At 36.9% G+C, this 13,616-nt stretch overlaps 1 protein-coding gene across 1 annotated transcript; it reads right to left on the bottom strand.

Annotated features, from left to right (window-relative positions):
• Window positions 1-1,819: 1,819 nt before the first annotated feature.
• LOC132190957 (uncharacterized) lies at window positions 1,820-6,729 on the bottom strand. Its single transcript, XM_059605982.1, has 3 exons — window positions 6,456-6,729; window positions 6,125-6,358; window positions 1,820-3,083 (listed from the first exon to the last, which is right to left on the bottom strand). The coding sequence occupies exons 1-3, from the start codon at window positions 6,692-6,694 to the stop codon at window positions 1,820-1,822; spliced, it is 1,737 nt and encodes a 578-aa protein (XP_059461965.1). The 5' UTR covers window positions 6,695-6,729.
• Between the last annotated feature and the right edge of the window lie 6,887 nt (window positions 6,730-13,616).

Below are 13,616 nucleotides of genomic sequence, written 5' to 3'. Positions count from 1 at the left end.
TGTTAGAAGAGTTAGGGTTTGAGTCATTAGGGTTTTGGAGATATTTTAGTCTTTATGGTATTTCACTAATCCTATATAATAGGATGCCTGTATTAGGTTAACATAAGTTGAATAATATAATAGCTTCCGCCTTTTGTGTCTAAACCGTTCATACAAACTATAACATGGTATCAGAGCTTGTTTCGATTCTTGGGTAGTTTAGTTTTCTTCTTGGTGGCAGCACTGCCCGTGTGGGCTAACCCACACGGGCAGTACCTTCAAAGAGCTCCAAAGAGTTCCGTAGAGCTGTTTTGTTCTTGTTTTATGGTGACCGGAACTCCTTCCGGTGAGAAAAAAATATATATTTTGTTTGTTTTTGATGTTCTGTGATGCTGGCCGGATAGTTCTGCGGTGGTTTTCTGTCTTGTCTGAAGTGGCCGGAGTGTTCTATGGTGGCCGGAAAAGTTGCAGCGGCCATCGGGGAAAAAAAAAATATTCCGACGATTTGATGCTTTTGGTGTTGAAACGTTACTGTGTGGCCCTCTATTGATTCTGTAGTTGCTGTTTTTGAAGTGGCCGGAGTGTTCTGTCTTCTCCAGCAAGTTCCGGCGAGCTCCGGCAATGGTCCGGCGAGCCTCCAGTGACTGTTTCTGTTCTGTTTTTCTTCTGTTTTTAGGTATTGCCAGCCTGTTCTGTGTGTTTCCGGCCAGTTTTGAAGCCCCGACGAAGTTCCGGCGTATGTCCAGCGAAGCTCCGGCAAAGTTTTTTGTTTTTCCAATATCTGTTTTTCGGCGAATCTTGTTGGTTAATCATGTGAAAATTTGTTGTTTGTTTGTTGTTTGTGATTAATGTATCCGACCGGCCTTGGATTCTCCGGCGAGAACCGATCAAGTGATCGATGCATCCGACCGGCCTTGGTGTTTTTCGGCGAGAACCAATCCCAAGATCGATGTATCCGACCAGCCTTGGATTCTCCGGCGAGAACCGATCAAGTGATCGTTGCATCTGACCGGACTTGGTGTTTTTCGGCGAGAACCGATCAAATGGTTGTTCAAGTTACCAACGAGTTTTCGACCGGCATTGAAGTTTTATTTAATTAACTTGTGTGGTCCAAGCTGTTCCAGCTTGAGGGGGAGTGTTAGAATATGTTTTCTAGTTGTTTTTCGTTTGCTTGTATCTTCCAAGCTGGATTCATATGATGTATATGCTCCAGCTTGAGGGGGAGTGTTAGAAGAGTTAGGGTTTGAGTCATTAGGGTTTTGAGGGTATTTTAGTCTCTATGGTATTTCCCTAATCCTATATAATAGGATGCTTGTATTAGGTTAACAAAAGTTGAATAATATAATACCCTCCGCCTTTTGTGTTTAAACCGTTCATACAAACTATAACAAACCTCAAAAAGTTCCTAATCCCCAACCCTTCCTCCCTTAGAGATCGGCGTACACCTTAGGCCAACTTTCTAGTGCATATTTTACATTTCTTATGCATCCTACCATTCAAGAAAAGTACAACACATCTTCAACAATTTATTGCATATTAAGAATAATATGTTTATTTCGTACCATATCTAACCATGATTTTTCCCTATAGAATAATTTGTCTAGCTGAGGAAATAAAAAGGTCGTACAAACTTCCTACTTAGAGTTATGGTCAAATCTTAAATTGGCCTCATGACATTCAGCAATCAATATGAACTTGAAAAGTAGAAAGCATAATAAAATATCCCCTCAAGAAAAAGCACCACTTCTCACATATAACAACCAAAAGAAACCATAACAAGTTAAAACCATTGGAACCAACTTTAAAAGATATTCACAAGCAAAGAAAGACAACATTTTACTTACTCAAAAGGTGGTTCAACCTCAATACCAAGTGTAAGGTGCACGGAACATCCAGCAGAACCATTGGGACCACCATCATCTGTACATGCCTCATGAGGAAAACCTCTGGGAATATACAAAATATCACCTTCATTTAGCAAAATCTTTCTGCACTCAGCCATTGAGACCTCAGCCTCTGCAACATATAGGTTATCAAGAGGATCATATAGGCGAGGTAACTGGACATTCGGCTGAGGAAAAACGGTCCATTGCTTAGTACCAAAAAGTTGGCAAACAAACACACAGTGGTCATCAAAGTGACGAGCCAAACCCTGAGAATTAGGTGGTGTCAAGTACATATTGACACCTACAGATGGTTGACCAAAGAAAGATGCTAATCCATTTGCAATAGCGGCAATGCTCTCAAAGCGGAATTCCATGCCACGTACAGCAACTGTATAACCCTCTTTATATGCTTCTTCACATTTTTTTACTTCATCAATGTTAAAAATGTGAGAACCCTTTTTGCAGCAGGAGTCCAAACTCTCCTGAAAGAAATGAACCTCTCTTTTCAATTGCCTTTCTGTTCTTAACACCCGTATGTCCTGCTGATAGATTATAGGGCAACCCAATTTATTTCCCACCTCCGTTAAGAAACTAAGGATGTCTAGTTCATCTGAAGCAATAGGAAAACAAGAAACTAAATTCCGAAGGATTGAAGAAATAAAGGAAGGAACTGTTTTAGTCAAGTGTAGAGGCTGTACAAATGAACTGAAAATATCATCATTCTCACTTAAAGCCCTTGAAAGTCTTTGTATGAGAAAGGGCGATACCTCCCAATGAGTTAACATGAAATCTTCAAAACTAGATTTACTCAAACCAAAAATACTTCTTTTAACCACCTCCAAAGGCAAAGTTGGTGTAACTTGACTACTTCTAATGGAAAGCCTAAAGATGCTTTCTGCCAGATTATTAATCCTAATATTGCTTATATAAATGTGTGCCTCTTGGCTGGATTTGATGGGGTTGGCAAGTAACATTTCATTATGCACTTCAGCCCACAGCTTTTTCAAAGAGACCAAGAAAGTTTCAGAGAGGATTCTTGGGAGCTTTTCCAATTGCTCAATGTTGCAGGAGTTAATGAGAATTATGCATGCAGTAAGAAGTAATACTGGAAATTCATCTTCCTCAATTCCAATCTTGCAACAGGTAACACTTCCATCATCCACAGAGCATATAGAAACTGGCATCCCTGAAAATTTAGGAACCTGAAGCAATCCAAACCTAATGAAAGTTAAAGTCAAATTACTCAAAATCCTTAAATCAGCTATCTAATATACTGTCGGATGTGGAATCCAAACACAAACTGATATATAATCACAATGTGAAAAAAGCAGGGAAGCCATTTTTGCCACCATGGGCTAAAAAATGGCAAGGAAATCAATGCCATTACTGGCCTTTGATTTGGTTGAGCCTCACGGCCTGTCGACTTCAGCATCATAACAATATATTACTCAAGTGAAGATAATCACAGGAAGAAAACTATAATTAGAAAGTTCAAGAAAGTTACAGACAATTAGAGTGTCTAGGTGTTGCCTAAAAACACAAAAATCATTAAACTTAATGGAAAAGATCATTGAGGAAAAGCGAAAACAAGAGTTCAACTTCTGTCTACATCCAAGAGCAAACCCATACCAATATGCCAAGACGAACAGTGTTTCCAATCCCGGTTTTCACTAGTTTCCTCTTCTAGACCAAGACTCTTTCATCTTTTAATTTGTAGATGATAATTAAAGGTGTTCAGAAGTGCTGAATGTTCTGCAGAATCTGAAACTTTTTTCTTACTCAAACCCGCTTGAAGGAGAAAAGGTGTGCTTTCAGTAAAGCATATAATAAGATGGGAAAGGTAAAATAGTATATTTATCATTTAGCAAAGAAAGTTGTCGGAGGGAACTGAATAAGGTCTAAAACCAAAAAGTGCAGATATGCCTTAGTCTTTCAGAGGGTGTAACTGATAGAAAGAGTATTAAAAAAAAATTCAGAACTTTTAATGGGTATTTGGGTATCTACTGTTTGTTTAATCTAAACCCTCAAAATACTACTAAGATATTGAATTAAAGTGAATATAATAAGCGAAAGATTAGGCTTTTTTCTCTTTCTTTTCATCTTCTTCTTCTCCATGCACTGCACACAGATTAATGTATACAGCTAGGGAACACCATTGAACCTCTCTTTTTTACTTCCCTGTTTACAACCCAAAGGCCAGACAATGATCCTTCTCTCATGGCTTTTGAAACCCCAAAGACTATAAAATTTCCCAACCTGGTGGAAATCAAATTGCTTTACCCAAAAAAAAAAAACACAATCTCTACTATCGCCAGAATTTTCCAGTGGCTAATATTCTTCAACAAATAGCCCATCTATCTCTTCCCCACCTACAATCAACTGACATTCTTCAAACACTTTTTTCGTAAAATCTAAACCCAAAAATCCCAGGAATAAAAGCACCCGTAGGCAGGTATCCCAACTTTTATGTTTTGGATGAACAAATTGGATTGCCTATTAAGCATATCATACGAAATATCATAAATCCACTGAGCTCTAGGCCAGAGTAGCCAAAAGTACACAAAAAAGAAAATGATATTACTTTTTCTTTCAACAAGAAAAAGCAACAAACATTAATACTAAGTACTATTATCCTTTAACATAAAAAATCAATTGGTTGATTTCACTTGCAGTTCAACAGCTATTATACAAGATAAATGAGGGAGGTATATGAGAGGATCTTATACACAAGAATTATAAATTACATTATCCATTTATTGCTCCAGAAGAAGAATAAATAAAGATAAAAATACAATACAAGTTTTCCGTTTAAAAATGCCAATACTAAACCAGTCTATCTGAATTCACTCGCTAAGGAAACAAAAAATAATTAGGTCAGTCATGTGATGCAGCAGTACCGTCACATAACCCTGCCCATGAACCACCTCTCTAACTTACAAAACCAGATCTCACCAACCTATGATTTCAGGTATGCTACCCAGAACTTCCACTTCTTTTCCGGTAGCCATGCAAACACCACATTGCATGGGTAAGGGTATTGCCACCAACAGCTCCAAAACCGAAACAAAATTTAAAAAATATATATACACATTTAGAAATAGAGAAAAAAAAAAAAAAAAAAAAAAAAAAAGAGAGAGACCTAATTGCATACTTTTTTTTTTGATAAGTACTGAAAGAAGTAACTAATTGCATACTTCATATCAATATCCCACAGAAACCATAATTTGTTTTAATATTATACTAAAATAAGCCTTGGAGTGCCCAATATGCTTATCGAAGGCTCAAGGGATCTCATGTAACACTCCGATCCCATATTGGGAAGATTAGTAGTCCACATTGAATGAGTAATTTATAAAGACACTTATAGAAATTAATTCCCCCATTGCTTCCTTACTGGGCGAAACTAGGTTTTATAAGTGATTCTAAGAAAGTCATAATTGACTAGTCATTTTGGGGTGATAGCAAAAAAGATTGACTAGCGCTTTTTCTTGTGTTGTTAAACCTCACCACCGAAAGGTCATCCAAGCTAGAAACCACCGGGCCACAGAGGCTCGAGAGAAAGCCCATGCCTTTGGCCCACTAACATCCCAAAACGAGGAGAGTCTCACATAACACCATGTGGGTGGAACACATCAGATCCCTTCTTTCCCCACACATGTGATAAATTGAATATGATCATATAAGGAAACACAATCCACCCTTAATTATCTTGCTGATTTTGGGTTGGTCTTGATGGGAAACTTACAGTTAGGGAGAGATCCGATGGATTGGCTACATGCCTACATGGATCTTTCCATGCTTATTTCTTATGCTGATTCCTTACCTCTAATAATCACCCAGTTGACGTTCAAGATGGTAAGCCTATAAAATGGAGGGGACGTAGCTTCCCTAGGTACGCACACTTCCATTCTCTTTGCCAATACTCTACCAATTTACCTCCCCATTTACTTACTAACTTCAGCATCGGGGATGATTCCACTGCTATTTCCGATCACTGTTTTAACAAGCCTAAACCGGTAACTTGGCTAATTCCAAATCTTTCATGCTACTGAGTAACCAAAGACTATACACCATAACACTAAAATTCAGAAACTCCTTTATTTTCCTCAATTGTCAAGAAAATGAAAGCAATTTGAGAAACATTAGTGAAACTAAAAATGCCACCACATAAATAAAAATAAATAAAAAGAAAAAGAAAAAGAAAAGAAATGCAACAGGTAATAAAAACATGATAATCTTCCATTAATTTATACACTCACATAAGACTCTCCAAAGCAGAGAGTTCCAGCAGGCGTTGCCGAGCAACCGAGGTGGTCGACATATCCAAAACAGCATTGCAGGCAGCCATTAACACAATCCTCTTCGAACTCCCCAACGCCGAGACCAAACCTTTCACAATCTCACCATCCAAAGCAATCCGTTCGTTCATTTCCAGCGAAAGCAGCGATGCCGCGCCCACAATCTCCGCACCACGAGCCGCTATCTCGGCCCTTCTGCAATAAAAGAAAAAGAATAACTCCGAGAATTAGCAGTAACTCGAAATGGGTACGTTGTATTTGAGCGAATAGAGGGCTGCATTGCAGGGATTACTTAGAAGTGAGAATGAATGGGAGCAAAGAGAGGGTGGGGCTTGGGCTTAATGAGAGAAAAGAGGGATTGAGCTTGATTAAGCATTTCTCGATCAAGGAGAGGGAGCCGGGTCTGTGAGAGTTGAAGATTGCTGCGAGTAACAGAGCGAAGATGGTGTCGGCATCAGCATGTTCTAAAGAGAATGCTTCGGAGGTCCTCGCTCTTTTCCGGCGTCTGCCCTCATTTCCGTAGGTCTCCATTCTTTCTTTCTTTTCTGCGGGGCAGAATCAGGATCTCCAGCAATGAGTCCGCCTATGCGGCTGCCAAATTGAGGTAGACAACTAGACAAGCGTAGTCCAAACTCGTGGCTGCATCTACAAAATAAAATAATAATAATAATAATAATAATAAAACATTTTTGTTTTTGTTTTTTTGTTTTATGTTAGTTAAATTTTCATAAGCTAATATTTGAATTTTAATGCCTCAAAATTTATTTTTGGATTTAAAACTAAAACCTAAGGGTGGAAGGTTAACTCTTTAAGGATAGTATCACTCTAAATGGATTCGAGCATCCTACATTTGGTGATAATGCCTCAAATTTAGTGTTAATGTCTCAAATTCGATCATCTATAATCCTTCTTGTAACCTCTTTCCGTTTTTAAAAAAAAAAAAAAAAAAAAATCTCTTGGCAGCCGAAAATCTCTACTCCTCCAACAATAGCGGGGAATTGCTCATGGGTTTTTTTGCGGTTGATTTCCATTCAACCGTCTAAATCTCGTCTCATTCAAAAGAAAATAATAAAATATAATTTAAATTTTAAAAAATAAATATAAAATAAAATAATTAAGGTGCTATGGAAAAAATGGGGTGGCCAGCCATGGTATAATTTTAAATTAATTATTTAATTTTATTTTTATTTTTTAAAATTTAAATTATATTTTATTATTTTCTTTTGAGTGGGACACGTAGCGAAATTTAGACGGTTGGATGGAAATCAACAGTCCAGATTTACAAAAAAAAAAACCCATGGGTAATTTCCTATCTATTGCTATAGATCCTGATCCACATATGCAACGCACTCGAGTATGCATATTATATATATATATATATATAACAAGAATACTCATAGAAAAAGTAAATCCTAGTAAATGAAGGAAATAAAGTCCTAATAAAATAAATAAGATCTTAAGCAAATAAAATAAAATCTTAATATAAAATAGAAAATTAAATATAATTGACAATCAACTCAAATAGTGACAAATATTTTATTTTGTACTTCCATTGTTTAAGAACGGGTAAAATTTTGATTAAATGATGTTGCTTAAATATTATTTTTTGATATTTTTTTTATTTTCGTTTTCATCAAAAATATAGTTAAATGTCATCCGACATCACGGTATTGTTAGTTCACTCATACAATACTTGCTCTGGCTACTCAATGAAGAAAAGGATCTCCTTGATGGACGGAAGGATGAAGTGAACTCACTTCAAAGGGAACCAAGACTAATAAATACATTCCTAGAGAATTTCGAGAGAAGAAAAAACGATGAAATTGTGAAGGAAGTAGCCCGGCAAATCGGGGGTTGGCTTATGAGACTGAGGATACTATTGAAAGATTCATCATTAGAATAGCAGAACACAGCAGGAGGAACTGACTATCATCATTGACTACCCAAGAATGCTCCACAAGTTAGGATAGAAGATAATACACATCAACAAAAACATCGAAAAAAAAAATTTAGGTAACTAGGAAATGTACCTCACCATAAGAGCTTAAGCAAATGTAGTTCAAGCAACGCAAAAACTTAAGGAAGCACTGCACAGACGAGGGATGGCAAGTCAAGTTAGAAGACATGGTGGGAATTTTTTATCGCTCAGCAAAATTGATTAAGCAGCTTATTGAAGGGGATTCAGAGCGTCATTCCATTTCAATCATCAACATTGGTGGGTTGGGGAAGACCACCCTTGGTTAGAAACTATAATAATGATTCAGTCTAGAGTCATTTTGAGTGCTGCGCATGAGGCTATGTCTCTCAATCTTTCGAAGCTAAACAACTACTGCTGAAAATTTTAACATCTCACATGTCAATATTAGATAGAGACAAGTTGACAAAGGAGCTCGAAGGCATGAGTACATAGTAATTTTAAAAAAAAAAAAAATTACCTAGTCAAGCAGTTGTTCGAACACTTGCAAGGGTGGAGGTACCTAGTAGTTTACAAACGTCTGGAATAAGGCCAAACTTGCTTTTCCCAAAGACTCAAACGGAAGCAGAATTTTGATCACTAGCCACATTAAAAGAGTGGCTTCAAGTGCAAGCTCTACCCCTTGTCTTCCCCCATTTCTTAACCAAGATGAAAGTTGGGAACTCTTACGTTAGATACCCTCTTGAATTAGAATATATGGGAAGACAAATGGCAATAGCTCGCGGTGGCTTACCACTTTCCATTGTGGCATTAGGGAGACTTTTGGCAAAAAATAAAACTAAAAAATAAAAAGTAAAATAAAAAAGAGAAGACATGCCTAATATGCCATCAATTGGTTGATTATGTAAAGGGTAACTCTGATACCCAGAACACAAAAATTTACAAAGACATCTTGGCATTGAGCTACATCCACTTGCACTAGGAATTGAAATTATATTTTTTGCATATTGGTGTGTATCCAAAAGACTGAGATTCCCTTATAGAGACTAATCAAACTTTGAATAGCTTAGGGATTCATACCTCAACCCAAGATAGAAAGATGGTGCACATTGCTGAATTCAATTACTTGGATGCACTTATTGATCAAAACTTGATCCAAGTGGTTAGCAGGAGCACAAACACAGGAATAAAGACATGTTGTATTTCCAATCTTGTGCGAGACATCTGCATATCCGAGTGCAAAGAAGAGATGTTTCTTAAGGTATTTGGATATATTAACCGTTCATCTACTAACAATTCTCGTAGACTTTCCTTCTAGGGTGGTATTCTTATGTGCATGTCTTCAAAATGTGCATGTTCTCTGTTGTTCTTTGGCTTTGGTGAATGTAGCTTTGGTCAAAGCACTGGAAACGAGTGTTCAAACACTTCAAGTTGGCAGAAAGTAAGCATCTCCTCCATTCACAATGAGATAGGAAAGTTGGTCTTATTGAGGTAATTTAGGATTAAATCTTCTCAAGTGGCATAAATTCCAGCTTCCATTGGCAACCTGACGAATTTTGAAACGCTTAACATGAGAGGTACTTGTTTGGCTTGTTTGCCAAAAGGGATATGGAAGCTGAAATTTAAGGTATCTATATATATCTAGGCCAGTGAGTTTACATAACAATTTGGACCTAAATGTTGAAGCTTTGGGGAACCTTCAAGCCATTTCTACTGTATCGCTTAACCAACAAAATGTTTGTCAAAGAACACATCATATATATAAAAAAAAATACATGTAGAAAAACGTAAATCCTACTAGCAATAGTAAACATAATCATTAAAATGAAAGGAAAATAATTAAAGCAAATATAATCATAATAAAGAAAGGAAATAAAGTCCTAATAAAATAAATAAGATCTTAATCATATAAAATAGAAAATTAAATATAATTGACAATTAGCTCAAATCATGACAATTCATTTCTTTTATACTTTCATTTTATGAGAAAGGGTAAAATTCTAATCAAAAGGTGTTGCTCCAATATTATTTTTTAACATTTTTCTTATTTTCCTTTTCACCAAAAATATAGATAAATGTCATCCTTCATCAAACAGCCCCACTTGAAAAAAAAAAAACTCGTCCTCAAGTTTTTTTTCGAACATGGCACGCTCAGCTCCTCAGAAAAAAGATAGTCGGAGAAATTTGCGTAGATAGCACCAGGACACGAATTTTCCTTTTCGTCTCATTCCATAAAACTTTCTTCAACTATTTCTTTTTGGATGTCATCTTCAACTTCATCATTATCTTCAAATGACTCAGTATTGATCTTTTATTTTTGTGGTGATCGTGATGAGTTGTGCTTGTGATGGAGGAGGTGGTTGATGCTCTTTCACGGATGCGATAGTTGGAATCAATGATTTTAGCAACACATATTTTTTCTTTAACGACAACTCTACTTTTTCAACCAAATTAAAGCATCTACAGTATTTTCACTATAATAATTTGAATAAGTGTATGTTTTAGATTACAAACCTAGTTATCCATATAGAAGACAAATACTAGTAGAGAAAATAAACACAATCCTAATAGCAATAGTAAACATAATCCTAAAAAAGAAAGTAAAATAATTAAAGCAAATCTAATCCTAGCAAGGAAATGAAATAATGTCCTAATAAAATAAATAAGATCTTAATCAAATAAAATAAAATCTTAATATAATAAAGAAAATTAAATGTAATTGACAATCAGCTCGAATCGTGACAAATCTTTCATTTTGTACTTCCATTGTTTTAGAACGGGTAAATTTTGATCAAACGACATTGCTCAAATATTATTTTTTGATATTTTTCTTATTTTTGTTTTCACCAAAAATATAGATAAATGTCATCCTACATCAAGTGCTGTTAATTTACTCGTACAATATTTGCTCCGGCTACTCGATGAAGAAAAGGATCTCCTTGATGAATTGAAGGATGAAATGAACTTACTTGGGAACTAAAACTAATAAATACATTCCTAGAGAATTTCAAGGGAAGACAAAACGATGAAATAGTGAAGGAAGTAGCTCGGCAAATCGAGGGTTGGCTTTCCAGACTGAGGATACTATGAAAGATTCATCATTAGAAGAGTAGAATACAGAGGAGTAACTAGATGTTGAAGACTATCAACATTGACTACCCAAGAATGCTCCACAAGGTAGGAAAGAAGATAAAACGCATCAGCAAAAATATCGAAAAAAATTTGGGTAATTAGGAAACATACCTCACTATAAGAGCTTAAGCAAATGTAGTTCCAGCAACGCTATATCTTGAGGAAGCACTGCACAGACGTAGGATGGAAAGTCGAGTTAGAAGACGTGGTGGGCTTTTTTGATCACTCAGCAACATTGATGAAGCAGCTTATTGAAGGGGATTCAGAGCATCATGTCATTTCAATCATCGGCATGGGTGGGTTGGGGAAGACCACCCTTGCTTAGAAACTATAATATTGATTCTGTCCAGAGTCATTTTGAGTGTTGCGCATGAGGCTATGTCTTTCAATCTTTCGAAGCTAAACAGCTACTGCTGGAAATTTTAACATTGTTGAAGCACTGTTTTCCTGCTGGTGACATCGCACACCTGCCAAGTCCGAGTCGACTAACACTCAAGAGATTTGACTGCACAACAAAGAAAAAGAGAAGGATCGAAGAGAACGGGGGTGAGCCGGCGGGGACACTCCGATGCCTAAGTCAGAATTTGAGAGAGAGAGAGTATAAGCAACAAAGGAAAGCTTAAGAGCCAAAGTTGCGCTTACCCAAATATGAAGAAATGATCCGTCTTTTATAGGCATGAAGTAGTGGAAGTCCCCTAACCAATGACTTACTCTTCCCTGAGTTTCTGCGATGCAGTTACTAACGAGAGATTTGAGTGGTTATCCTTACCGAGATCTTAGGGGATTAAGATCGTAGGATTTGGTGGTTACATGTATCACTTAATTTCAATATTTGTATTTTAGATAGATGTGATAGCTTTTGTATGGATAAGATTACTTATCTATTTAACAGCTATTTCTCCCAAGATATCCGAATTATCCTTGCTACCGAGACCTGTGTGTCCTGAGTTAGTCTCGGACTTAACGGTCTCGACTTGAAGGGTCTCGGATCTGAGGTCTTGAATCTCGAGGTCATAGGTCTGGTTGCCCGAATCCTTACTGGGCTTGGACCTTTCCATGGTTAGACTGGGCCTGAGGATTGCCAGGCATTTAATGGGTTGATTTATGACCCAACAGTTACCCCCTAATTTCCATGTCTGTACAACTATAGAAATTTCGGCCTTGTTTGGCAAGGCCAAATTTGGTTTTGTTTTGGGTTTTTTGTTAAAACCCATGTGAGTTTCTTGTTTGGCCCTTTTAGTCCGAAACCTAAAGTGAAAATGAAAATTGAGTGCTAGCCCAAATTCTGTGTCTCGGCATCCAAAACCCAACGGTAAATAATTGCCCAACAGACAGCCCACACGTTTGCCTGACACCCATGCAAAGTAATGATCTAACCATTACCAACTTTAGGTGGCTATTTATTTTTCCCACCATCTTTACTGTTTATTGAAGTTGAAAAACAGTTTAATGGAGGCCATGTGCGAGCCTATCTCAGTGAACTTGTGGTTCACAGTAAAAGTAAACAAATAGAAAAAAACTTCTTAAAAAAAATTAAAAATTAAAATAATAGAAAAACTTTCTTAAAAAACAATAAAAATAATATAAAAAATCTTGAAATTAATCAAGCACTGACCTGAAAATGAGTTGACAACTAGGCATTGGTAATAGGCATGGTTTTGTTGGACTGTTAGTACATAGGAAGTAGTAACCTTTATTGTGAATATTAGATGTGGGTTGGATTCAATGTGTATTACAGCTGCGCCCACTTAGAGATCAGATCTTTGTGAACAAATCATGACCTTTTGTTTACCTTTCTCTTACCATGACACTGACACGTGTCTTTTTGATATTATACAGGAAACCACTGAGGCTCTATGCAATTGGGTCATGTGCTGCCAATAGGTGGTACAAATTTGAACCAAGCATGCCTTTTAAGATTCCCCAACGGCTATTTCACATGCATTTACTGTACCCATTATGATGTGCAAAGACCTCGTGAAGCGCAAGGGGCATCTTGTGGTAAATGACCGCGACTTTCGGACCGTCTGATTTGCATCCACTCATCCAGGACCGTAGGATTAAGATAGAGATGGGTTTCTGCCTCAATCACATGCAGCATACCCCTACCATGCACTCTAAATCATGCCAAATCAACTGCTGCTACCTCATCAGCAAATGCACTTGTCAATGATCAATGTCCAAGATTGATCCAAGTGAATGGTTGTTGTGCAATTGCGCTACACGTTAGCAAAGTCTCAGAAAAATGACTTTTCAAATAAATAAAAAAATGTCATGCCTCGGCCAGTGTATCCAATCACCCAAGATTTTTTTTTTTTTTTTTTTTTTTTTTTTTTTTTTTTTAGAACAAATCACCCTTTTCTTGCAGGCAAATGTGACCGACCAAATTGCTAATGGTGGAGTCAT

The sequence above is a fragment of the Corylus avellana genome, chromosome ca8 (genome assembly GCF_901000735.1).
Source record: "Corylus avellana chromosome ca8, CavTom2PMs-1.0".
Lineage (NCBI taxonomy): Eukaryota > Viridiplantae > Streptophyta > Magnoliopsida > Fagales > Betulaceae > Corylus > Corylus avellana.
This window is presented reverse-complemented; position numbering and strand designations above follow the sequence as displayed.

Excerpts from the sequence above, each read along its gene's own strand:
- LOC132190957 (XM_059605982.1), bottom strand. The coding sequence starts at position 6,694 with ATGGAGACCTACGGAAATGAGGGCAGACGCCGGAAAAGAGCGAGGACC. Across the intron at positions 6,359-6,455 it reads CCATTCATTCTCACTTCTAA|AAGGGCCGAGATAGCGGCTC; the intron begins GTAATCCCTGCA and ends CTTTTATTGCAG. Across the intron at positions 3,084-6,124 it reads TCTGCTTTGGAGAGTCTTAT|GTTTGGATTGCTTCAGGTTC; the intron begins GTGAGTGTATAA and ends AACTTTCATTAG.